The sequence below is a fragment of the Aptenodytes patagonicus genome, chromosome 1, assembly GCF_965638725.1.
Source record: "Aptenodytes patagonicus chromosome 1, bAptPat1.pri.cur, whole genome shotgun sequence".
Lineage (NCBI taxonomy): Eukaryota > Metazoa > Chordata > Aves > Sphenisciformes > Spheniscidae > Aptenodytes > Aptenodytes patagonicus.
The window spans coordinates 59,325,615-59,352,431 of record NC_134949.1 but is presented as its reverse complement, the minus strand read 5'-3'; the positions used below and the strand labels follow the sequence as shown (position 1 = coordinate 59,352,431).

The 26,817-nt window shown below is 53.5% G+C and overlaps 1 protein-coding gene across 2 annotated transcripts in view; it reads right to left on the bottom strand.

Moving 5' to 3' along the window:
* Positions 1-10,076: 10,076 nt before the first annotated feature.
* Positions 10,077-26,817, bottom strand: part of CACNG2 (calcium voltage-gated channel auxiliary subunit gamma 2) — a 51,962-nt gene continuing 35,221 nt past the window's right edge. For both annotated transcript variants that reach the window (XM_076328733.1, XM_076328734.1), the window contains 3 exons: positions 15,027-15,110; positions 11,150-11,290; positions 10,077-10,649 (listed from right to left, as the gene is read on the bottom strand). In XM_076328733.1, coding sequence (XP_076184848.1) covers positions 10,114-10,649; positions 11,150-11,290; positions 15,027-15,110 — 761 coding nt within the window. In that variant the 3' untranslated portion in view covers positions 10,077-10,113. The remainder of the gene's footprint in view (positions 10,650-11,149; positions 11,291-15,026; positions 15,111-26,817) is intronic.

The following is a 26,817-nucleotide window of genomic DNA, read 5'->3' as shown; positions in this document are numbered from 1 at the left end:
TAGAGCAACTTTACTCTGCACGTGCTGCAAATCTAATTTTTAATTTGCTGTCTGTGTGATCTAGCGGGACTGGGAGCAGGTGGCACCTGGCAGATTTGCTGCGTGCGTTCAGACCAGCCACGTCCGTACAGTAAGGTCCACGCAGGGAATGTGCTGATTTTATTATTCTTGGTAGCGGATAGCGCTTTCACTCTGAGGCTTTCTCCCTCTTCCTCCTCCTGCCATGCTGAGCTCTCCCCACAGCTGCTGGGCCGGACTGCCTTGCCCTCAAGGACAGGGCTTCCCCTTCTTAAACCGTGTTGCTTCTGTGGGCTGGGCTCAGAGCCTGGCCTTGCGTTGTCTGCTCCTTCCATGCTACCAGGAAAAGCCACAAATTTATGACGCACCCAAAAATTGTCTTTCTCTGAATTAGTCTTGTCTCTTGCCTGGCTTTGACCATTTTTATTGCCAGTGTCAGGTCTCTCCCAAGGCTTCTGTAGCTTTGACCAGCAGGGCCTGGACCACGTGTATCGTCGAAGAGGCAGCGTGTATCACGCTCCGTCCTTGTCCTCGGCTGCTGAACACTGCCCTTTCCAGAGCTGTAGAAGGAGCTCGGGTCCGGCTGCCTCCCTGCAAACTGTCAGCAAGATTGCCTCCTTTGATCTGCACTCAGCGCTGGATTTTATCCCAGCAGCCAACAGGCTAATTCCACAAGTTTATTCTACAAAGCTCAATTACAGCAGCTGGCGCCGGCAGTGTCCCTGCTGGCTCCGAGCCTGCAGAAGGAGAGGAAGGCTGGTGCAGTGGCTGGAGTATGAGCTTGGGAGTCCACAGGCTGAGCTGCAAATCCCCACTCTGCGGCTGTCCTCCAGGCCACCCTGGTAAGCCTCCCCAGTGGGAGCTTGGCATCTCTGTGCCACGCAGGGAGGGGCAACATTTCCCTGCCTCACCGGAGGGGAAACGTTAGAGATACAGGCTACCGTGGTGATGGGGAACCGTGTCAACAGAGGCAGAAGCAGGTCACGGCTGCTGCATCTGGGAAATGCTGCGCAGATCCAGCCGGACCAACAGCGGGAAAGCGGATGGGGCCCCAGGTGATGGAGGGTGCGAGGCACACCATGCCTTCTCACCACTGAGTTAGCGGTTTGCTTTTCAGCTGCGGGAGCCCCGCTCCGTGCCCTGCGGTTCTCCAGTGCCTGAGTTATATTCAGCACTGCTCTGCAAAGGATCCTGGTGTGTGTGAGCAGAACCGCAGGCAACATGGGCTTTCTTTACAAGGGCCCTTGCCCAGCACAGGAGTGCCCACAGTTCAACATCATCAGTGTTACGGTAACCTCCGTGAAAAATCAGAATCTTCTGGGGCTAAACATGCTCTGTAAATGCTCCTGCCTGGCTGGTCCCTCCTCTGGAAAGCTTACTGTTTATGCCAGCCAAGTGAAGAGGTCTAGGCAGAAAGAGAGTCCAAGCGATTTCTGCTAGTGAGCAGAGTTGAACCCCTTTTGCACAAGACCTAGTTATCAAGGCAGTAAGGAGTCGAATGCAGATGCTACCTATGAATGACATGCTGCTCCCCTCCCAGGGACTCTCAGGAAAGTCCTTACAAAAGAGAACAGTGGCAAGAGACACACAGCAGCCCAGCGAGCCCACGGTTGCCATTCGCTTCCCTGCCCCTCAGTAAGTCAGAGACATGGCTGGCTGACGTGCTTGGCCGGGGACAAATGTGCCTCTCGGGGTACAGGGAGTGCGGAGCCTCGGGGCTATTCCTTCCTCTCCTCTTGAGCAGATTTCAGCACCATCTGCTCTCTTCTGTCTTTGGAGGAGTCAGCCGGGCACTTTTGTCCCTTCTGGCAAAGCCATGCTGCGTATGTCCCCCATCGGGCGTCAGGCACCCCGAGGCAGCCAGGGAGGATGCGCACTCTCAACCTTGCTCCAGAAAGCTCCCACTGCAGCAGCCCAAGGTCAGTCTTTCTCTCCTCTTCGCTGTCCGCAGCCTGTCCCTCTGGATGAGGCACTCACCAAGGTCGCAGCTGACTCCCAAGGTTGGGTCCAGGCTTTGCTGTGGCCTCTGCAGGAGGCGATGGGAAGGGGCTGAGCCTGGGAAGGGACCTTCCCTGTACCGCTCACTCCCCAAAAGGGCCCACAAGCAGCACCAAGCCCTCAGGGGAGAGCAGCAGCGGCAGGAGGAGATGTGGGGCAGCCATGGGGCTCCCTGACCTGGGAACTGCTCCATGGGATTTTTCTTTTCTCTGCACATGTGAAGTATCTCCCCGCTAAACACTCCTGGACAATCCCTGGCCCGGCACCAGCCGGAGGGAGACCAGAGGAGCTGCAAAATTTAGGGGAGGAGAAGTGGGGAGGCTTGCTGATGGCAGGCAGCTTGCTGGGACATGCTGCCTCAAACCTCACGGCCACACCAAGCTCAGGGTAAGAGCTTTGTTGTCTGCCCTCCCCTCCTAAAATCATACCTGCCACTGGGCTGGCTGGAGCCTGTCCCGGGTGGGAGTGAGCCGAACCCCTATGTCCAGGTGAGTTACGTCGTTGTGTCCCCTCCGAGCAAGGGTCCCACAGCTGCGTCTCCTGTGGGAGCTGTGCGGCTGCTCCAGCTCCTGCACAGTGCGGCTTTGAGACTGCTGCTGTGCCAGGCTCGTCCCACGGGATGGCACTGCCTGCTCAGGAACGGGCAGCCAGGCCGGCGCTCCTGGCAGGCATAAATTCAGTAAATTAAACGGTGGTGGCATATTCTGATTGACAGGTCCCTAGAGAGCAAAGTCTCTTGTTTTCTCCATCCCCGAGGGGATGAGGAGCAGCAGGAGCAGCAGCAGCAGAGAAAACCCTTTCCCAAGCCCAGCGCTTTGCCCTTGCGGATCTGTTTCTGGGACTCAGCCCATACCCGTGTATCTTGACCCCTTTGCTGAAGCTGCTGATGCCGGGCCAGCCGGCTCCTTCACTGCGGACTTTCCGCAATGTCAAGAGCCGACCGCTGCGGAGGACGCCAAGGACGCCTCATCTGAGCCCTTGTTGCACACACGAGCCATTGCACCCTTGTCGCTCCGTGCCTGGGGTGCAAGGCCCGGAGGTTTCAATAAAGGGCAAGCGAAATGAGGCCAGCAGGGTTTGGCGTCATTCGCACGTTACTCCTCTCTGTGGTGTAAAACCGGCACAAATGACAACACTCTGCCAGAACGGTTCACGTCTGCGTTGGCTCTGCCGGAGCCAGTTCAAAGCTGGGATTTCCAGCCCGGGAAGACGAGGGCTGGGCGAGCACCCAGCCGCCAGTCTCCTGGCTCTGCTGCTGCTCCTGCGGGAAGCAGCGTGGCCCATCGGGGTCCTGGCTCCTCTGGCGGGGTCCTCACTGCAGCTTCATGCCCGGCAGGTCCTCAGCACCCCTCTACCAGCCTTGGTAGAGGGCTAGTTGATGGCTTTAGGATGGAGTATCCACCATGGACACTGGGACATCACAGGTGCCTGCCCTACCCTTGTGGGCACAGATCCCCAGGAAAAGGTCTTTTGTCCTGGGGACAGGTCTCTGTCCCCTCTCCTGGGCTGGAGGGCAGTTTCTTCTCTCCATGTGTCATTTTGGCTGCACGGCTGCTCTGGAGCTCTGTGGAGCCACCAAAATGTGGTGCGGTTGTGCTCGATTTGGTCAGGACTTCTTGTAAATGCCTCGCCTGGGTGAGGAGCAGCGTAGTGGGCAGCAGCTGCCAAGGGGTCCAGCTCCATGCCTCAGCTTAGCGAGGGGGATGACTTGTTCTCTGCTCTTGGAGGGAAAACTCAGGCTGGTGGCATTTAATTCATATCCCCTTAATCTGTATAGGTCCTTGGCTACTGTTAAAATTTACCCTCCCTCTGCCTCCCTTCCCTACCAAAACTGTTGCCTCTTCTTTCTGTCTCTCCCGGGGGTGTCCAGAAGGGTGTGGGGAGAGGAGGGGAGAAGCTCCCAGCAGCTGGAAGGCACCCGGGGAAGGGATGCCGAGTCGTCTGGAGCCACCTCTACCCTCGGACAGACCTCCGGGACATTCAGCTGGCCTGTCCTTTGCCAGCCTTGCTCACCTAGTGGCTTTCGTTACGTTGACTGTACCTCGTCACTGACCCCCTTTCTCCATCAGCTCTCCTTCTCGATCCTCTCTCCATCCTTGGCCTCAGTGCTTGACCTTTGAAAGGTGAGATATGTGCCTGCCTTCCTCCCCCGTGTCGGTCCTCACACGCAAGCAAGACAGTAGGCTTGTGTGTCTGACGCTTGGCCTCTCTCTGTAGTCATTTGGCACAAAAAATTATCTGCAGAGAAAAGTACTGGGCTCCGTACCTGGGTCTTAATTTCCTCCCTCACCAAACCATTATTACTAATTACCACTTCTAGGTGTTTAAACCATTTCAATGATGCTGTTAAATGCCCGGCGTTAATTTAATAGCCAAGTATCTGGGTTTCCCCACATGCGGAGCTCTCAGAGTGTCTCCCACAGAAGCAAAACCCAGCCAGCCCTGGCTGTGGTCCATACGAGAGAGGCAGCAGGGGAGCGGTGAGCACATGTTAACAGCAGACCAGCGCCAGGAGCTGGGCATTACTCAGCAGGAAGCGCTCCCTTGCCCCGTACCGTCCCCCAAAGGGAGCCCCCTCTTCAGCCATGCTGCTTCCGCAGCGAGGGAAAACCTGGCACCGCTCCCAGTGTGGGCCGGCATCCCTTGGGCAGAGCGTACCCTCTCGAGCTCGGATCCATTGCCAGAGCCATCCTAGGGGATTGCTCCATCTGAGCGGGGCAGCACTCTCCCTGGCAGATGCCCTGCCTGCCTTCCACCCATCCCCGGCCAGCACTTGAGAGTGTGTCCTCAGATTTGGAGGGGGGGCTGTCAGAAATCGGCCCCATGCAGGGGTGGGCGCTGCTTTCCTCCAGCACCTGAAAGCAGGGAACGGCCATGGCCTCTAGAGAGGTCCCAGGGCTGGGGCGCGACGGGGACCTGGCTGAAGGCATCACACCAGACTTTGCCTGCTGCATCTCTGCTCCTGCTACACTGCAAAGGGCCTGCTGGCTCTCCTCCCCCACTGCTGGGGCTTGGGACTGGGGCAGGGGGACTTTTCCAACCCAAATATTTTAACTGACCTCTCAGTCACAAGTCTCCAGCACGCCCAGGACCTCAGTGGTTGTGCTGCGGAGGAGAAGACCCTGGTGCCCTGCTCACCCCTGGTGTATCCAGGGCCTGCCGGAGCACACAACCAGCACTGGGAGAGGCAAGCAAGTGGCATGGGGAGCACTGAGACCCAGGAGGGGCACAGAGTAACGTTTTAGGGTCTCGCACCCACACAAGTGTTAATGCACCCTGGGAGAGAGGGGGAATTAATTAGTTAATGTTTGTAAAGTGCTTTGAACATGACAAGTGCTGTATAAGTGCTGAGTATTAGTATTAATTATTATGGCATGGAAGCTGGCCCCGTCTGAGCACCATTCCCCAGGCCTAATTTCAGGCCGGTGCTGTTTCCCTGCCTCTCCCCCTCTGTTGCCCCATCCTGTAAAAGCCAGAAGAAGGGGAGAAGCAGAGAGGAAGAAGTAAGAGCATCTGCACCCTGCGAGGAAGGAGCACGTCATGGAGTCGTGTAGGGGGCTGAGCCATGCACCACCTCCTCTCCGGGCAGGGCATTGTGCGGGCAGTGGAGCTGCATCTCCCCAGTGCCCCGCTGGCATGGAGGGGGACGAGGGAGCACCCTCTTGCCCCCAGCTCTGCAGCAGGCCAGGGTTGGAAACATCGCAGGGATAATGGAGAAGGTGCGCCGGGGGGTTCTCCAGCTCATCCCACCCATCCCTGGGTGGGGGCACCCAGCACTGGTGGCGGCTTCAGAGCCAGGCAAGGGGATGAAGAGGGGGTGAGAAGGTTTTGGGGTCTGTGAGCTAGACAGGGCGGGGAGGCGGCTGTGTCCTAGATGTGCGTGTGGCAGGGTCGGGAGCTCCCCGGCGTCCCCCGGAGCCGGCGCCTGGCCTGCTTTGCTGCCTCTCCCCTCCTCGCGCCCTCCTTCTTGGCAAGGCTGGTCCCAGGAAGGGTCCCCGGAGGAGGAGCAGAAATGGGGCGGCGAGTGCCCCCAATTACCTCAGCAGTGAAACATCCCACCGGCTGGCCCATGAAATCTGTCTGCTGACAGGCATGCTGGGGAGGCGTGGGGTGGGTGTGAGGTGCTACTGGGGCCCCAAAGGAGAGGGGTGAGCTGGAGGGGGTTGGGCTGAATGGGGGGGGCTGGGGAGGGCCAGAGTGGGGACCCACAGGTGCTGGCTGGGGGATCTAGATACTGAGCACCGGTATCAATCTGTGCGAGGTGCATTGGGCGATGGGGAGGACTGCGGTGCTGTGATTGCACTGCAACCCATCGGTGTCTGCTGGGACACCTGGAGCCGGGTATGCCTTCACCCCACTGCCTCCCTGCCACTGCCGAATTAACCCCCCTGGTCCTACTTGCTCATTCAGCTCGTAGCCTCGCTCGCCCACCATGGGTCAGACCCTGGCTGCACTTTGGAGGGGCTTTGTCACTCAGGTGGCTGCCCTTCCCCGTCACCCCTCCGAGCTGGTGGTGACAGGGACTGGTGGGGATCCTGGTCCGCTCCAGAAAGCCATGGAGGGTTCTATGGCAAGCGGGAGCCCAGCGGAGGGCGAGGGGATCTCGGCGAGTTGGCACCCCTGCCGGTGGTGGGGTGGGAAGTGAGGGGACACGCCGGGAGCCCGGTCCCCTTTGCGGGGCTCTCACCTCCCTGCCCTGCTGCCACCTCACCCGTTTCTGGGTCTGCAGCTCCGGCTGTAAATAACCCCCCACTCCGGGCTCTGACGCCGAGCATTTCCACCAGCCAGCCACTGCCAACCCAGCTGCTGAGGAAGTCGCCAGAAATCCTATGAGTGGCTGAACAAAACCCCAAAACGACGTTTGGGCCCACTTTCTTTTCTCTTTCCTTTTTGAGCCCTCGAGCCTGTGTGAATTCTGAGCTCGCTGGCGGTTCTCGGCTTGCTGCCATGAGAGCTGCTGTCTTTGGGTGGGAGTTGGGGCATCAGCCCTTGTGGTAACACCACCCCGGGAGGAACGGGACAGGAGGGGCGATGCTGGGGGCTAAATGGGAGCTGGAACAGATGTTTTGGAGGGCAGCAGGGAAAGCTAGCACGTGTGACTTGAGTTTACCCGCACTTACTTTAAAAAAAGTTGTGGCAAAGCCCTCTCCTCTTGCCTCGTCCTTCCTCCTTGTATCTCGAAGACCAGCTTGAGAAGAGCAGTTGAAGCAAGACTGTCCGCTGAATTGCCTAAGAGGACAAAACTATCCGCAATAGTCGACTCCCTTGCTGGGTTTCCAGGTACTCCTCCGGCACAGCGGGACAATAAATCCTCCCCAATAAATGCACATAAACGAGGACCAAGTTATAAAAAAAAATCTTTATTTCATGTACCAGGATTTTTTTTTTTTTTGTCATTTTCTCTTTTTAAAATTTTTTTTCTTTTTAACAGTCTGAAAAAAACCACAAAATAAAGAAAATGGAGGTTGGTTTCTTGTACTGGTTTGAGCTGGACATGAGCAACACCCTTGGAAAAAAGCTTCCCCGCCAGCCCTCGCCTCCCGCACGCGCTCTCCTGGCGCGCTCCCGTGCTCTCCCCTTCCTGCCCGGCCCCGGGGGCGCGCTCGGCCCTGTGAATGCTCCCCAGCTCCGCGCGGCGTCGGGCGGGCGAGGGCGGCTGGGGATGGAAACCCCAACGCCGCCCTTCCTCCACGCCGGGGTCTGGGAAACCGGCTTTAACTTATTCCTTGGGGGGCGTCGGAGGCCGGGGGGGGTGTTCACCTGTGAATCTTTTTTAAAGGGCTGGGGGTCATGGGAGGGGATTTCAGCAGTGGGGGCGTCTGGACACCCAGCCAAGCTGCTTGCATCCTCCTCTTGCCCTGTGATGCCGGTTTTGGGGGTGACCCCCTCCCAGTGCTGCCCCCCGCCCTGCCCCAGAGCAGGGAGGGGGGGTTAAAGCAGTGGGGCGGGGCAGTGCAGGGAAGATCAGGCTGCTTTTAAGCAGAAACCCTGCTGGGACCCAAAGCAGGGGACTGCATGGCTCCTAGAACTGGAGCAGCAGGAATGGGGACAGAAAAAAGTCGAAAAGTGGGTCTGAGCTGCCGAAGGGCTCGGCGGCGCCATCCTGCAAACCCTCAGCCTCGCGCCTGCCCAGGGCGCTGCCGCTTTTGGGGAGCAGCCCTAACAGGGGCCCTGTCCTTGCCCCAGGCTAGCCAGCGGCTCGCAGGGTGTCGCAGAGGCCTCCCTGGCCCCACGCTCCCCTGCCACCGCCTCCCCTCCTGCCTGTATCTGCAGCAGCCATCGCGGGGGGAGCTGGATTAAAAGCGGTTTCTGGCACCCCTGGTGCCCCATTCCCCCAGCACAGCAGGGAAGGAGGGGGCCGTGGCCAGGCCAGGGGTCCCGGGGCGGGATGGCAGGGGCCCAGCTTGCCTCGCCGCTGCGGATGAGACTGCAGCGAACTGGGACCGCCCAGCGAAGGGGGGACGAGGACAAAACCCAGCGGGCGTGGAGACGCCCATCGGCCTCGCACCTCTGCCTTGCATCGCCGCCGGGACTCAGGGGGGCTCAGGCCCGGAGCGGAGGGCTCCCTGGGATGGGAGCTGGGGGGGTACATGTGTCAAGGCCAAGCAGCCGGCGGCCGGCTTTGGGTCAGGGCAGACTGGCTGTGCCCAGGGGGGGGACGACAGGAGCAATTTCAGGGGGCGGCTGGGTGGGCCTTGCCGTGCTCCCACACGGCTGCAGCCCCACTGGCGGGACCTAAGGGGGGGCCGGGCAGATTTGGGAGGCGCGTGGCGGCCCTGAGGAGCCTCCGGAGCATTCACAGGAGAGCGTGCGCGCACCTGGGCACGCGTGTGCACGAGTTCCGCCCCCCCCGTCGGCACGCTGCCCTCGGCTTTGGGCTGCCGTGTCCCCCCCAGCCTGCGGCATCCTGAAGGGATGGGAGCCCCGGTTCCCTCCACCAGCCCCCCGCCCTCTGCCTGCGCCTCCCACCCCGCTCCCCGCTGTCTGTTCCTTTTTTTTTTTTCACAGTTTAAAGCTGGAGAAAACAAAAATGAAAAGAAAAAAAACCTATCTGTTTTTCTTGCAAGTAAATCCACTTATTATATTTACATTTATTTATAGCTGTTGTTTTATTAAAAAAATTGCCACTTTTTTTTGTTAAGAAACCTTTTTTTGTCCTTTTTTTTGTCTGTGTGTGTGTGTGTGTCTTTATTCACTGTGTCTGTTTGCTTTTTGCACTGTCACCGTTAACCCCAGGGTCCCCAGGGCCGGGAAAGCGGGGACCCCCCCCGGAGACACTGCGGAGGGGTAACTCAGCTCCTGCGCTCCCTAGGGACAGGAGTCATTCTTAACCCCTATGGACCCGTGGGGGATGAGCGGATCCCCACGGATCCCGGGGGAACGGAGCAGGTCGCGGTTGACCCCGGCATCCCAGGATCCTCTGTAACCGGCCCAAGGACACCGAAGTCGCTGCCGGCCGAACCCCTGTCCCCTGTCCCCCGAGGAGCCCATGCTGGGCTAAAGGTAAGTGGGAAACAAACTGTAAAATTAAAGAATAAAATCCCCCAAAATCCAAAGAACTGCCTCCTCCTCCTCCTCCTTCTCCTCCCACTTGATTTATTGTCATTTGTTATTCCTTGGTTCCCTTTTATTTTTTTTTTAAGTCTGTTTTTATTAAATGTTAAAATAATGGTACATGGGAAATCATGCATTTTCTTTTAAATTTATTTCTATTTTTTAAATCTCTCTCGGTTTTAAAGTTTTTCTTTTTTTTCCTTTTTTCTTTTTCTTTTTTTTTAAAGAATTTTTTTCACTGTTGTCTCTTTCCTCGCGTTTCCTTTTCATTTGTTTGTGTTTTTGTTCGCTCGCTTGTTTGTCTGCGTATCTGCTTGTTCGTTGGTTGTTTTTTTGTTGGTTTTTTATTTGTTTTTGTTGTTTTTTGTGGATTTTTTTTTTTTTTTTGCGTTGGGAAGGTCCCCACCCCCCCCAAGGGGCGCTTCCACCTTCTCCTTCCCACCCCCTCTGCTGCTCCCGGCCCCCTTCCACCCTCCCCACCCCGCAGCCCACCCCGTCTCCTCCTGCCTGCTCCTGCCCCATTTTCAGCTCCTGGCGACGGCTTCATACCGGGGTGGTCCGGCGGTTGGCTGTGTTGGTGTGGATAGAGTCCTTGTTCTCTTTCTGGATACAGTTGTGAACCTGGAGGAAACTGTTATCCCTGTCGGAGTTGTAGGTGGCGGTGGGGGTGGTGGTTGCCTTCAGCGGGTCCCTGGTCAGGGTGTACATCGAGATCTCTGTTGATGGGAGGGTGTTGAACCCTTTGATCCCGACGGGAGAGGCATCCCTGGAGTGTGAAGGCTCGGTGGAGCGGGAGCTGGAGCGGCTGCGTCTCTGATAGCGGTACCGGTAGCTGGGGATGCGGGTGATGGCGGAGGACTGGAGGTAGTCCGTGGCACGAGCGTTGGCACGCAGCTGTTTGTGCCGGTCTATGAACATGTGGACGGCCAGCACTCCCACCATCTCGGCTATAATGAAGGACAGGGCCCCGAAGTAGAAGGACCAGCCGTAGGAGTAGCTGTTCTTCTTGGAGTCGCTCTTGGAGGGGTCTCCAGCGTTGGCTGATATGTATACGATGATGCCAATTATATTACTCAGACCTGCCAGCCGGCCGGCGGGGGAGAGAGAGGGAGATGTCAGGAGGGTCACACAAGGCAGTGGTGGGGGCCGTGGGGTTAAGCCCCTGCCCCCGGGAGGTGGGGAAGGGAGGGCCCCCAACCACCCGTCCCCTCCCGGTGGGCAGCTTCCCTTGGGAAACCCGGGCAAGACCCTCCTCACGTGCCTGCTGCATCCCTGGACTGCACTCCCGGCTGGTCCCTAAGAGGTGCCGGACGTAGGGAAACCCTCTCACTCCAGCGGCTCCCAAGCAGCAGGAAAGCCCCTGCCTGCAGGGTGCTGCTGCCTGCCTCTGCCAGGCGAGCAGGCAGGGCGGAGATGCATCCTTGGGAGGCTGATTTCACCCCAAATAAGGCTCATCAGGGCTGGGAAACAAACGCGCTCCTGCCTAGGCAACCGTGCCCCTGCAGGATGCCCCGGCTGGACAGCCCCCCCACCCCCTGAAGCCCATCTCCGGGGTGTCAGGCCCTGTGCATCCCTTTACCTGCGGACACGAAGAAGATGCCGGCACTAAGGATGATGTTGTGTCGGGTTTTGTAGAACTCGCTGGCTGCAATGCAGAGTCCACCCATGAAAAGCAGAATCACACTCAGGATCGGGAAAATACTAGAGGCTCTAACAGCCCCTGCGGAGGAAAGAGGGAGAGAGGCAGAAAGAACAGCACAGGTGTGAGAGAGAGGAAAAAGGGGCACGAAAACGGTGCCGGGGCGAGGGGACGGGGGGACGCGAGCATGTTTTGTGGGTGGGGGTGAAGGGGAGAGACAGAGGGCAATGTGCAGGCGGGAGGTAATTCAAGGAGGGATAAAGGCGGTGGGGGACGGAGGGAGGGAGAGAGAAACAAAGAGTGTCAGAAAAAGAGAGCGGTCCCAAGCAGCTCTCCCGCGCCCTGGCTGCTGGTGCTGCTGCAAAGCTGGTGGCCCGGCACAGGGAGGCGGAGGGGGCTGCGGGGCCAGTGGCTGAGCTGGGAGCCTGCCCCCCCTCACGCTGGCTTTTCCTCTGCTTTTGGGGGGACTACAGGCTGGAGGGGGAGCACTGGCACCATCCAGCTTCTCCTCCTGCAGGACGCTGCCGCTCGAGCCCGCTCTTCAAAGAGCAGCAACCCAAATGCTTCCTACAGAGCTGCTCAATCTCGAATCCTCCCGAAAGGACCTGAGCATCTCAAGGAGAGATTTTTTTTTTTTTTAGGGCTGGGAAGGAGCTCCTGGTGCCATGCACTGCTCTGCGGCTGCAGTGAGGACTGAGAAGTGAAAGTCCCAGCCCTGCGCGCTGAAACACGGGGCTTATCCTAGGGATTGAACGACTGGTCTCCTTCCAGAGGGCAGTGATGTGTTTGGATGTGCCAGCTCCCACACACGCACCCTCTCCATCGGTCGATACGGGAAGAGCTCAGCCAGCAGAGGGCAATGGCATAGATGCACGCATATGCTCATACGCGCGTGCAAAACATACCCCAAAGCTTCTGGGGGCACCCTCTCGTATTCATGCAGCAGAAGGCCAGGGCTGTGTACATGCACACCTGCGCACACATGCACGCACACGCACACACTGCTCGTGGGCTGTTCAGTGGGTACCAACTGTCTGCCTGAGTTCGTGTTGCCAATATTCATATTTTTTAACTAAGAAGGCCTTCCCTCCTCCCTTCCCAAGAGGAAATAAGCTGTTCAAGTGTGAAATGAAGCCTTGCTTGATAAAGAAAGGTATCAGACAGGCTGGTGCAATTCTGCTTGTGGAGCAAAGATCTGGAAGGGGGGATGAAAGCTAATCCCTCCTTGCCTGCAAGAATGAACCCTGCTGAAGCAAGCACAGGACTTTTTCCTAAGCAGGCAGAGACCGTGCTTCAAAGACCCTGTTGGTATCAGGATCCTACCAGGCACAAACAATTGGCTCTTTGAGGGGGGCCCTAGCCCACTGCCTGTGCATGGGGAATGAAAAAGGCAGGGAGAAACCTTTCTTGCTTCCCAGTTCTGCCTGGCTGTGTTTCAGGGAACAGGATAGTGATAATAACCATCTTAATAGCTTCTGGAAAGCAAGTCGGGATTTGACAATGCGAAGCTTAAATGGCAGTAAGCAAACATCAAGCAGGCATCCGCTGTTCAGAGGGTTTCTAGAGGGGTGCTCGGTCAGTCCTGCAGCCTGGCCCTGACCACATCGGTTTTATCTGGGTCTTAATTCTGAAATTCATGTCTGTTGGGAGAACACAAAGTTGCCGGCTGACACGGGGAGCTGCGGGCGTTATGTGATGGGGGAGGACAGCAGCCTCGCTCAGCCCCTGCTTTCTGCCCCTCAGGAGGACCATGCCAGCAAGAGAAGGACAGAATCTCATCCAGTCTTTCTGGGTCCAGAGCCTTTGGTCTAAAGAGAAGGGGACTCATGATGGTGTTCGGATGTTCCCTTGTATCATGTCTACTCTCTAACTCGAGTGTCCTCTAGCAAAGAAACACAGGGATGCTTCTGCTTCCTCTCTGACAACAGGCATTTGATTTCAAAAAGCCTAAGAAACCTTATGTGGATGTCTGGCAGAAATAAAGTCTGAGCCCTTCTAGCCAGGCTATGGGCACTGCCCCACAATTGTCCTGGTCCCCTGAATGAGGGAATCGCCTAGTCTAATACTAATAAACCATTTCCTAGCTGTTCTTGCCAGTACCGCCAGGCATTGCCCATGCAGAGTGTCCAGGGGCTCTGGTTTGGCAGAAGTCCTGGGAAGAAGCTGTTCAGTGGGGTCCCTCTACAGTCAGGTCTAAGCCAACAGAAATCCCACTTCCCTCAGGATTGACCCAAGTAGTCCTTTATTGACTTGCCAAATCCCTCTTTGAACCTGGTTCTTTCTTAAAAAGGGCTCTACCCTAGGGACACCGTCACATCCTGACATTGGGCCAATTTTTGTCTTCAGATCTTGTTCCCTCTGAGGGAACAGACCCATCCTTCTTGAGATGTTCGCCCCCTTCCCCCAACTCTTCTTTCTGAAGCACAGCTGATGCTGCAAGCAGCTTCCGTGCTCCCAAACAACTCTACAAGAGCTGGTTTGCCCTCAGAGGCAGCCTGCACCGTTGCTGTGCCAAACCAGATCAAACCCCAGTCTTCAGCTCTGCCGTTCAGGAGCCACGCAGCGATTAAGAGACTGATGCTGCAGAAAGGCATCTGAAAGGAGCAATCTCCCTGGGTTATTTACAATTTACAGTGGATGAAGAACTGTTTGAGAAACCAAGAGGCAGCAGCATAAGATCCACCTCTTTTCACATACAAATGAGCCTCACAGAGCCTAAATTATCTCTCTCATCTCTGCCGCAGGGCTGGGTCTCCACATCTGGCTTGGAGCACACCCGGATGACAAGGAGCTATTCTGAAAGACTCCCGGCCTTTGGAGACCTCTGATGCTTAACCTTGGGAGGTCAAAAGCTCTTATCTCAGATTTCTGAAGAGAGAAGATCTCTTCTCGTGATGTCGAAAGGTGTTGGGCTTGTGGAGGGAGGGCAGGATAGCAAGGTGGGGACCTAAGAGGAGGAGTGATCCCTGTTCATCTGTGCTAACGGAAGAGCAAGCTCCTGCTTCTGGGGCAGGTGGAAATGCTGACTTGTGATCAGGGAGGGCAACACATGATGTGGATCTGCCCTGCTGGCCAGGCTGCCTTCCCTGTCCCCATGTGCAAAGCGGTGCGAGCTTCACCCACACGTCCCAGGCTGGACTCAGAGCTCAGGTTAGGTTTCTTTATGGAGATGCCATGTGCCTGGGGTACGGCACCTCTTCCAGGGCGCTCTGGGTGAGCACGAGGTCTTTTCTTCAAAGGGCTCTGACTGTCCTTACTCCTGCTTCCTGTTCCCATCACTAAAATCACTAAAAACATCAAGGATCACATCTGCAGCCTCTGTAGGCAAGTGGTGTTTGGGGAAAGGTGAAGACAGAAATAGGTGCTCCTCGGACACAATCCAGCTAATTTCTTAAATCTGGTGCAACTGGAGTATCAGGTAAGGAAATACAAACATCCTCTGCTTTAGGAGGACACACACACACACGCACAGACACTCACACTGCTCCAGCTAGCCCAGTCCTGACTTTATGCCCACTCAGCAGCTCTCCAATAGATTTGAATTAAGGCTCTGGATTTATATTGTAATTAATTGCTGTTATTAAAAAATGCCACTGGTTGTTACTATGAGTTCGAAACTTGCACTGTCTCATGGGCAGGGCCCCAGGGAGGTTAGAGCGGAGCCATTTTTGGGGAGTGGTGAGGCTCTGGGGTTGCCTCCTCTGGCCTGCTGAGCTTCACAGGTCCCAGTGCCTCCACCACCCTACCTTCAGAAAGCAAAAGGCACCCGACGCTAGCACCTACGAGCCATTGCAAGGAGAAGAGCCTGCAGACTTACGGAGGAAATATTCTGCTGTATCGGCTTCATAATCTGCATCCTCAGGGAAGTGATCAATTTGCTTACACAGACCTTTAAAATTCCCTAGGGAACAAGAGAAAAAAAGAACAAATGAGAACACTGAAACCTGCCTCGCAGGAAAAGCTACCCTCTGCATCGCCCTTTGTGCCCGCCCTGCCTTCCTCCCAGGCAGCACGCCCGCTCGTGTATGGATGCCCGTTAAATGCCCAGGTACTCTTCTCGCACACTCGCACACGTATCTCCCTCTTATTTGCACAGGAACATGGGATTTACCGCCTGGATCCAGCCTGACGCCCACCTAGCCCAGCGCCCCTTGCTCAACGGTGGAGAGCACCAGAGGCTTTGGCTGGCAGGTATGACTCCTGCTGCAGACGGACAGGAGAGCACTGCCCGCCACTGCGGGAGGTGGGATGGGTAGAGGAGCCAGAGACTGGGTCATGCTGCAAAGTGTGCTGTGTATGGCGGGATGATCAGGTTTGGGTGGAAAAGCGTTTGTTTCTCTCAGCTGTGAATTTGCTGCCTATTCATTTCATGGGCAGGATACATCCTGTTGTTTTGGTGCGGTACGAGAAGAACAGAAGCTCTTAATCTACTTTCTCCGTGTGACTGCTTGTTTTTGCGTACCTTTATCAGGCCTCCTCTTCTGTCCTCTCACAGACTAAGGCTACAAGAAGCTTGGTGCAAGTGTGTGTATGCAGCTCAGCAGCAAAACACCCTTTGCACTGGGGGAGGAAAATCTTCCGCCATAAGTGAGGGAAGCTGGGATGGTCACCCTCAGTTTCATCAGGCTGGTTTACGTACAGGGCCTTCTGCTAGCTTTAGTCTTGAGGCACCCTTTTTCACACACTCCACGACCAGCAAAGCCATCCCAGCAGGAGGCCAATGACATCTTCCCAGTCTTTTGTCATCTGGGATGTCTACCAGGCTCTTATTTTTGTCATTCATGTCTCTCTCTTGAAATCAGGAATACTACTCCAGAGACGTAATCCTTAAACCACGTCATCATCATGACCACTGGTTGACTAGTATCTCAAAGGATCAGGTTGCTCATGCTGGTACAGGGGTGACCATGTGGAAGGCAATTTCATTATACCTCCTGGGGTTCCCCCAAACTTTTTCTCCCGCCTTCCCTTACATTTCCCTCTGGACACTTGCACTGGCTGGCCATTAACACAGAACTGATGGACATAATCTATCTAGAAAGGAGGAATGCAGTGTCCGCATGAGGTGCATGGATAGGCATGGTGATCCCATGGGCCCTCTCACCAGAGGTCAGCCACCAAAGTGGCTCAGGCTGACTGAGCCCTCAGCAGAAGAGTTTGGAGCCCGAGTCTGGAGAGTGACAAATGCTGTGGCAACCTGGGAAAGCCGCCTGCCACTCTGGCCCTGAGCCCAGCCGCTGGTCCAGCTGGGTGTGCAGGATGAGGGGACAATGAAGCCACCACACTTGTGGTTGTTGCCTCTGGGAAGGGCTGCTTGTGAGGAACCCAGAGCTCTTCCAGGCCAACCCTACCCAGGCTGACACCTGCAAGGACCATGTCAGGTCCCTGAGTCATGTCTTGGAAGGTTTATTCCAAGATGAATTCCAATGATCTCTCAGGTATTTGGGAATAACTGGAAGAAGGACCAAGCTCAAAGGATTGCCCCTGGAGGAAGGAAGGGGGGAAGGCCAAGCCTTGCTGGAGCAAGGTTTGGGATGCTTTGGGACGCAGTGCTGATCAAATAGCTGTAGAAGGCAGGTAGGTGGGTTCCTCTAGGTCAGCCCCCAAGCTCGGCTCCTTCTGAATCCAGTTGGCTTGTGTCTGATGCTTCTGAGATACCTACCGCCTTTAATTACTCGTTCAAAGAGCTTCCATGAAGAGGCTAGAGACAGCAGAGAGTGTCTGCTGCGTGTGCATGTAAGAGGTAAGTAATAGGAGAAGAAAGTAGGAACAAAGCCTCTCCATGTACCTCTGAAGTGTTATTCCCACATTGAAACTGTGGGTTATAAAAGGAGGTTATTAATCACCCATCCCCAATCCAGTTACCTCATTCAAGAAGTGTCTGCTTCTCAGCCATGGCTCTTCTGGAAGGAAAGCTTCATAGCCAAGCAAATTCCCTTGCCACACTCCCACCCTGCTACTTGCCCACTTAAATACCTGTGAGGAAGGCAGATACAGCATGAAGGGGGTCCTTTCCCTTGCTTGCCCCTGACTGCCTGGGGCCATCTGCCTGTGACAGACGAGCAGCTCATCACCCTGGTCCTTTGGCTGCAGTCACTGCTGTACAGTGCACGTGAACACTGCCACTCTCCAGGGTACCAGGGAAGTCTCCAGCCTCAGATTTCAGCTCCTTGCTCAGCAGATCCTGAACGCTGGGTGCCTCCTGCCCGTACACGCTGGGGGAGCAGGCAGAGCCTGCGTGCACCTCCCAGGCGAGGCTCCTGGTGCACAGCCAGCGCCCCCCCAGTTGGAATCAGCCAGGGAGGGAAGAGGCACTGCATCTGGAAACCACCTCACTCTGTGCCATCCTTTCCCTGCTTCCTCTCTTCTCCCTCTCCCCAGCTCCGTTTCTTGCTGTGTTTGAGCCTGATTAATTCCTATGTGAAGAATCAAGCTGCTTGGGAAAGATGCTGCATCTTGTGCAGGGTGTCTTTTATATGGATTTGTGTGGGATAGCTAGTTAGAGGTTCAGCCGCTTAGGCAGGGTGAGGGGACATGCAGACTCTTTGAAAATCTGCTCCTGGTGCTGAGTGTCCAAAAGGCCTTGCTGATCTGGCTCAGCAGGGTGCTTGGCCACTGGGGTGTCCAGCCTTGGCTTGCTTAAAATTCTGTGGCATTGAGGAGCTGCCCTTCACCGCAGGCTGATATGCTGCACCAGGCTGATCCCCCTCCCTGGCTCAAGCCTGCTGGGGTTCATGAGGGCAGGGTGGGCAGCGTTGGTCCCACTTTAGCCCCTGCTTTGTCTGTGCTCAGCACAGAGCGCCGTGACTCTGGATACTGACGATTTGCCTGTGCTACCACACCCTCTCCTCCGATGCCTCCTAGCTCCTCTGGGCGATGGATGGGGAAAGGATGCAGAATTTAGGTCATTAATGCGCTAACTGGGAATATAAGAGAACAAGATTCAGTTTTTGCTCTGCCACAGGCATGCTGTTAAAACCACTTCTTCTCTTTGCCTTAGAGTCCCACCCTGTGAAATGGGGGTGACAGCACCCCTCTGCCTCGTGCCGTACGTGGACATGTTAAAGAGGGCATGGTGTGGGTGCGCTGGTGCCAGCGGCTGTGCAAGCGCATGGAGTAGGTGAGCGATGGATGGCGGCGGTTCAGAAACCTGCTTGGTGCAGGGAAGGCCTCGATGTCACTTCTTACGCCAAGGTCACTCACTCGGCAATTCTCTGACGGACATCTGTGGCCTGCTGAGATGGTGCAGCAGCCTCCCTGGCACCTGTGCTGGTGGAAGCGCCGCGGCCACACGCGGGGAGGGGGATGGAGCAGCTCAGCAGCGCTGCTGAGGTCTGACACAACAGCCTTTTCCCGTGCTGCACATGCGGTTTGCAGAGCCAGGGAGGGAAGAGCCATGTGCCACCCTATAGTTAATACTCCTGAATGCCTGAGCAAGAGCAAATCATTATTTGGGAGGGCGTGTAGGGCTCTGGGAGCCCCTCAAGGGAGTAAGAGCAATGTCTCTGTACTTGTGTCCCTTTGCCCTTCCCATTCTTCCCATCTTGAGCTATTTCATGCTACGAACCCTGAAACAGGCAGGTGTTGAGCCTGAGAACAGGCTTCTCCTGCACACCTCTCTGAGAAACTTAAGCCACACGCTTCCACATCCTCCCTGCAGCTCTCCCAGTGCAGTTCGGGCTCTCCTCTCATCCTCTTTCTCGTGCTCACCCGCCAGATCTTCCTCCTGTTTCTCAGTCCCTCTCATTCATCGCAGCCACCTCCCTCTCCCTGGCATATCGGTGTGGGCATCCTTCGAGCAGCCTGCTGTGGCATGTGCAGGCTGCGAAGGAGGCGGGGAGGAGCTCTGACTTGTGTCAGGACAGAAAGGCTGGGGACGCCCAGGTCTGTGGAAAATCACAGAGCAGCCCCCAAGTCCTTTGGGTATTACTGGGAGTCCTTAGATGAGATCCCCACCGTTTGCTTGTTGCCTGCCCAAGCTTTGGAAGATGCAGTCTGGAGGAGCTAGGACTGGTGCAACAGGCACCACCCCAGTGCCTGGACCAGGACAGAGGCTGCCCAGCTGGGGCATTAAGGGCAGAGACAACCTGCCATACTGCCAAGAGGGACTGAATGTCTAAGATGCATGGAAATAAACGTTAACTGCACGTTCAGCCCTCAGAGAGACCTCCTCCAATGCGGCCGGGTCATCGTTCGGGTACATGCTGTCTATCCAGGACAGCTGGCAGCCGTCAGCTCTGCTGCAGCAAGAGTCAGACTGAGTTACCCCCGATGAGAACCTGGCTCAGTATTGTTGGTGATACGGTTTATTTTTGTGCTGCTTTGTGCAGCCCTGTCTCTTTCAGAAGTCTCGCTTGCCTGCAGAGTGCAATCCATTGCAAAATAGTAAGTTCCAAAGAATGAAAAGCTACTCCCTTCCTGCGGGGTAGGAACACTTTTAAATGGTCAGGACTGTACATCTGAAAACTGGGAGCCAGAGGCAGAGGAAAAGACATCCAAAAGGAGAGAAGCAGACAAAGAGGGACGAGAACAGAAAGACCTGTTTTCCCAGAATGATTTGTGATATTTCCATTTATGGAAAAAAGCAATCCACTGAAAGCTTTCCTTCAGTCTCACTCTCTAATTTAGCAAAGGTTTTGGCATGATGGCTTCTAGAAAAATAAATAAAGGGGGCTGGATATAGCTGTTGTCTCTAAAAGCTCAGAAAGATGGCTTGGTGTTGGCCAAGGATTCAGTACCTCTTTCCGCCACACGCTGCCTGTATCAGTTTAGGCAAGTCACTTAACCCCCCTCTTCTTTCACTCAAAATGGGAATAACAGTATTTCCCTGCCTCAGGGAAATAGCCTGAGGATATTTATATTAAAAATATGAAAGTGATCAGACACTGGATCTTTTGGGCCAGATAATTCTCCCCACCTTCCAGTTCAAACGTAACGTGCTCATCTTTGATGTGACCTTCTCCCAAATAAAACACGAAGGCTGTGCACACGTGAAAGCTCTCCCAAATTCACACTTGTGATTCCTGCCTTAGAAGTAATATTCGTTGCAGATTAAACTAATATTTGCTATCTACCCATGAAAGAAATGTGAGAAACGGTGCACAAAGGGCAGGTAGTCAGACACAAACACAAACATTTCTTTCTGCTCCAGGACCCTGTTTCTGAGCAGAGTCCGTTTGGTACCAGGTGGTGAAATGGGGCTCAGAGCCAGCCTCTGGGCTGGGAAGACAAATTCCACAGCTACGTGGCAAACTGTTGGCGTGTCTTTCTTACACGTATTGGCAAAGGGCTTCCAAACCAGGAGAGAAGGTCTGCTGCCCCTGTCAAAAAACGACACTAGTGACACTGAGTTGTTAATGCCCAACCTGACATGACTTCAAGAGGAAGGAGTGAGGTTTCATGAAGTGCCAAGGGAAGCACAGGAAAAAATGCCCTTAGAAGGCATTTTGATTGCTCTCCACCCTTCCAAGAATGAAGTGCTCGAGAGCACTCATTGTTTTGGGGGATTTGGAGCTGATGAAGAGCACTGTGGCAGGGAGCACAGACAGTGCTCCCGGGCATCTGCTTTTACCCACCTGTGCTGACATGCCCAAAAGAAAGGCTGGCTTTGCAAAAGTGCTCGTTATCCTTCTCGGGGAATCTCTCCATAGATAGCACCTTACAAAAATCAGGCCACCTTTTCACGTGCCTAAGTACACATTTAAAGGCCTTGGTTAAAGTGTGTAGGGTTATACCAGCAAACGTAGCCACTGTGCCACAAGGGATGGTCATTTTGGGGCTTGAGCAGGTGCTGCTCTAGCAGCTCTGACCCTGCACAGCGGCAGGGGATGCTGTGCTAGTGGCAATACCTTTTGACTCAGGCGGGTAATTTTAAGATCAAAGAGTCCACAACTCTCCTTAGGGACAGAGGAACTTTCCACTACAATGTGAAGCTCAGCGGGGCAGCAAATGGGGTCTGCGGGGGTGAGCCTGGGGCAATAGCAGAGATCCCTTGGGAACAAAGGACCATCAGAAGTCTTGCCACCTTCCCATGCAAACGCAATGTGCCTGCTTTGATGTGGTCTTCTCCAACATAAACATGCAGCAGTGCATATGTTAAAAAAAACAAACAAAACCCTAGCAACATAACCAGTATGTTGCATACATAATTCTCTCCCTGGGGAGAGGATAAAAGAACAAACCACATGTGGCTGATATCAAGCCCCATTGCTTAATGTGCCACTGGAAATCATTCAGATATTGTGGTGAAGAAGCCTGTAAAAGAACTGATGCAAAATAGAAATTGATCTTATAGTTATTGAAAGAATATCCCTCCTGCCTACAAGGTAGAACCATTATACCAGCTCTCCTCACCTTATTATTAATAATCATGTTTATTACAGCTGTTGCCAAGGATCAGATGATAAAGGGAGTTCACTGCAGTAAAAACGGTACAAACACTGCCTTACAGACCGTTGGAAGGGGTATATCACAGCGCATTAGCAATGACCAAAGCTACAGCAGTAAAGTGGCCTGATAATACCAATTCTGGGGAGATGACTTTAGTCAGGAGATGGTTAATAAATAGAAAAAGAAATGCAGACATAGATGGGCAGGGGAGAAAAAAGTGGGAGAAGCCAGCATGGGGTAGCACTGAGGAGGAGATGACAAGGTGGAAGGAGAGAGGTAGAGTGAACGGCCACCGAGCACCGGGGAGAGAAGTCCCATCCAAGACAATACCAGGCTTTTTTTCTGCCTTTTTCAGCTCTTACTCCTCACTTGCTCTCTGCAGCCCCCCCGACAGTCACCCGGCAAAGGAGAGGGGGCTAACGACAGAAGAAGACACCACATGTGCTGCTGGAGGCGGCTTGGGTCCCCCCCCAGTAGAGCCTCGGCGGTGTGGGAGTGCGGAAGAGCCCCATCACGTCCCGGCGTTACCCGCATGGTCCCCCTGCAGCGCTCCGCCTGCCTGGTGCTGCAGCTGCGGCGGCGAACGGGGATCGCGCTGCATTACGGCTGGACCCTGCGCCTGCTCTCAGCCTTGAATCGCTTTGCATTTTTCCTTGGAGGCGGCAGCCTCCTCGCCTTCCCACCCCGCTCCGTAATGCTGCTGTGTGCTGCTAAGTAGCCGATAGTCTTTGCCTCAGAGCTGGCTATAGCTATTCCTTGTACGTGGGTGGAGATGCAGCGGTAGCAAAACCTATTATTAAGATTATATGAAGATTTCCATTTATAAACACCCTCTTTTTACAGGGTTGTAACTTTCAAAAATATCCTCACTGTGGCTTGAAATTTCCCATGCTTTGTCTCAGGCAGAGAGTGAGATTGGCTGGGAAAATTGGGCAAAGGCTCTTGAACGCGTTTTGGTGCAAACACAAATCCAGCACATTTGAGCTTTACAAGCTGAAACATTGCGGGTGGCTGGTTTTCAGGGACTGCTAGACATCTGTCCAAGTTACAAATGAAAAACCTCAACACAGCAATAATGAACATCATTCAAAAAATCCTTTTTTGCATACATCCAGTACAAACATCTCCCCGAGTGAACAATTGCCTCTATTTTCTAGACTTTGCCAGAATCAAACCTGAGCTGAATTTCTTCTGAAAATAGTACTAAACACAAAAATGTATTAGACTCATCTAAATCCTCTAAAGCTGTGGATAACTTTGCTCCTCCTAACATTGTATTTCTTGCATTTCCCTGCTGTGCTGGCATTCTGGAATTGAAAATAGTTTTATATACACATATATAACAAATGCATGTTATGATTCCATATATATGTCAATGAAATAATTTGGTTTTTCTAACTGATATTTTCCTGTGTGATTCAGTGAATGTGTAAAGCATTGACAATATCTCTGATTCCTCAGCAGAGAGATTAAAAACTATTTCTACAGTTGTTAGAGTGACTAGTGTCACTCTAGGTAGGAAAAACATAGGAACTTTCTGGTGTACAAGCCCTGTTGCAGAGTTTTCAAGGTATATCAGCTGAGTTGGTGAAAGCTATTGCCTTCGCCTTGCAAGAAGAGGCAGAACTGGTTTTTAAATGAGCTGGGAATCAGAAAAATAATTGAGAAAAGGGTTTGTAAATAGTTGTGCTCAGATGTTGTAGCATGATGTTGGGTTTTAAACTCCAGGAGCACAACGTAAGTGCTGGAGCTGCTGGGGTGGAGGATGGAAAAGTGAAGGCAGAAGTTGATCAGGACATGGAGAGAAGTCCAAGCAAAACAGAAACGGCAAGTGAAAGAAATCAAGATATTACAGAGGATTTTAAAAAAATAAATCTGGCAATTTGTAGCAAGAACATTTGTGTGTGTGTGTAACGAGTCAAATGTGACACTACAACTGTGAGCCGAGTGGCAGAAAGGGTGATGCAATTATCTGCAGTGAGAGAGAAATGATGTGCATAAGGTGTGGGAAGAGAGGAGATGCTCCATAGCTACCACAGGCAATCCCAATCCATGGCTGTACATCCAGATGTTGGAGGAAGGGAGATACTAATGTAAGCTTGGAGGGAAAGGGGTGGATGGAATGAAGGGAGTATTTAAGAGCTGTTGCTTCTCTTTTTTTTTTTTTTCTATCACAGCAACAATATTGTAACTAGGACAGGTTTTGCATATAGGGTTACAACATCAAACTCTCAGAAATCAGAGCATGTAAACAACATCCTAGCTGGATGAGGACATAAGGACTGAACCATCTCGAACTTGAACTCAGAGACCCAGAGCTCAGGTGGATTAGTCTCTCCTCAGAAGTACGCAGAGGAAATCCATGGGCCAGAAAATGTGTAATTCAGCTCATCCTATTGGGTTGCATTTTTCTCCTCAGGTATAACTGCGTTGCTGATCCGTGAGCGTGCATCAGAGGACAGAGCCAGCCTCACGTTGTACAGTAGCTCATGTTTTGGGTCAGTGGTGAGACTATAACTCTAGGGGTGATTGGAAGTTACTGTGCACAGGCACGGATTTACGAGGCAAGAAAAGAGGGAAAACCAGCCCTCCTTACACCATGAAAAGTGGCCTGTGCAGCCTGGGACACAGCCACGAGCTGTACAGTGCCTTGGTTCAGATGTGGGCTGAGCCCCTACCCAAGTGGGAACTTGGGCTTAGCTATTCCCAAGCTCCAAATCTTGAATCTTGCAATTGTAATGCTGTGTTCACAAGGTTTTTTGAATGCAATTTCCTTAGCCATTTTTAAATTATGAAGGAGAAGAAAAGGCAATTCGAATCTTTCATCTCCAACTCCACACTACATTGACACATCCAGAAGGATCTACAGGGAGACGCTGTCCTCAGTTAAACTGGTGTAAATCTAGTGTGACTCTGAGCTGCTCCTTCAGCAGATATGGTCACAACCAAGAGAGGAATTAGGCTCGCAGCTGGTAATTAGCTTATGAAGTATGTGGTGTGCTTTAGGGTTCTTCAGGGTGCAAAGTGCTATATGAAAATTATTATTAGTCATTAATAATAAAAATACCCAAGAACCCCAGGGAAATAATCCAAAGAATGGAGCAAGTCAATGACAGAGGCAGCTTTCAATCCATCCTCCCTCTTCTGTGCCACTTAAGCTCTCCTCCCCCTTCCTCTCCAAGGCTCAGACACATGGAGGAAGGGAGAGACCCCCATCACACGTGTTTAGCAATTTGGCAGTCTCAGCAAGTCTCCTGTGTTCTCCCACACAACATCGTCAGCCTGCAGTAGGAATTGTCAAATCTGTAACATAATTGACAGCCAGCAGTAGAAATGTTGGGGAATAGCAGGGCGTGGGAATTCCTCAGCTTGCTTCCCATGGGAAAACTGCAACCCTGCCGCGGTCGTCCTCAGGGCCTTTCATCTCATTGCCCTCTCTGCCCCTGGGAAAAGGACTGGGCAGGTAGGTACCGCTTGCTTTCTTTAATGATCTCTGGGTGAGAATTGGGGGTCCAGCCATGGTTGCCTGAGTTGGGGTGAGCGGCTCCACTGGGGATGCACAACCTGTTTTGGCTATTCCAGCCCAGCAGATGAGTGTGAAGTTTATTTTAGGCAAGGAAATAGAACAAGGGAAGGGCTGGGTTTTCTCTAGCACTTTCTATACCCCAGGGAACCCAAAGCCCTTCATGCAACACTGAGAAAGATCCCCTAGCGCGGTGGCTCCGCAGACAAGCATGGCAGCCATTACACGCTCACTGGTCTCGCACACGCTTGCCCTCCGAGAGCGGAGGCGGCTTTACCCAGGCAGGGAATATTGGTTATCCCTTACTCCGTTCAGAAAGCGCGCTGGGATTTTTGCTGTCCCTTCAGGCAGCCCACCAGAGATGGCCAGGAGGGAACTCGGCGTAGGATTTCCTTGGCAGAAAGCCCTGCTGACTGCGACGCTTTGGGTTGAGCTGCAATGTGCAGGGCCATGCACTTGTGGAGCTTTTCTGCCCTGTGCCCTTTATGCCCTGAAATGCATCACCTACAGTCAGAAAATGAAACCCCCGAGGAAGAGGTTAGGACTTTCTAATTTTGCAATTTCCTCTAGCAGTCACTACGTCTCGCCCTGCAGCATTGGTGTTCCAGGAGAAACCCAACCCAGAGCAGCTCCACAGCTGGGCCAGAGCTACCCAGCACTGTGCTCTGGGGAGCACCCTGGGATGAGGGGAACATGAGTGTGCCGAAGGTCTTTAAGATGCTCACCCCTGGTAAATCCACTCCTGACCTGGACCTCACTCACAAAACGATCCAAAGCTTCCCAAATTCTCCTAAAGCAATAAAGAATAAGAAACTGGAGGGAAGACGGGGCAGGAAGAGTGGAGGGCTGACCTGATGTACAGCAAGACCCTTCTTACAGACAGCTGGGGAGGAAGCCACTGGTGTCCCCAGCTATCCCAGAAAGGGGAGCTCCCTGTCTTGGCAATGTCTCCAGGGTGGGGACAGCCTCCATGGCAGCCCCTTCATTGAATCCAAACGTGGCTTAATATTGTTTCTTGCATTTCCCAGCTATGCTGGGATTCTGGATTTGAAGAGTTGTGTGGGTTGCATGTATGGGTCTCAAACAATTCCAGGCTCATACTTCCCTGGGATTATTTTGGTGCAATTGCTGGCAGGGCAAATATCTGGAGTAACAACCAGACTGGCCTGTGAAAGCTGTAGGAAAGCAGTGCCCTCTGTGCTAAAAGAGCCAGGACACAGAGTTTGCTTTGTTACACATGAAAAAAGCATCATGCTTATTTTTGACTTGGGTCACTGGAGTTCAGAAAGTGTTGGTAAACACAGTCTATATCCCATAGGGCTGAACAGGGTAGCTGGCCTGTGTGAGTCTGATCAAATTGCGTTAGCACAGTTATGCTGTGGCTCTCAATGTCTCCAGACAAGCTACTGCTGTTCCAACTTGCTGCTTTACTCATAATCCACATCAAACATTGGGTGTTAAAGTAGATATTGCAGAGATTTGATTTTAGGTCCCTTTTTATGCAGCTGAGCAAAAAACAAATGTCAAGCCTTGCGAGTGGTGTTAGCTTTTAGAGGTTGCTATTAGAACATTAATAATTTTATTATTGTTATTTCCTCTGGGTTGCAGGTACCCCAGTGATTTACAAGGAAACAAAGCGACTTGGCCCTCTCCTGAAGTGCTTACAACAAAAGTTAGACTGAAGCACAGCACTGGG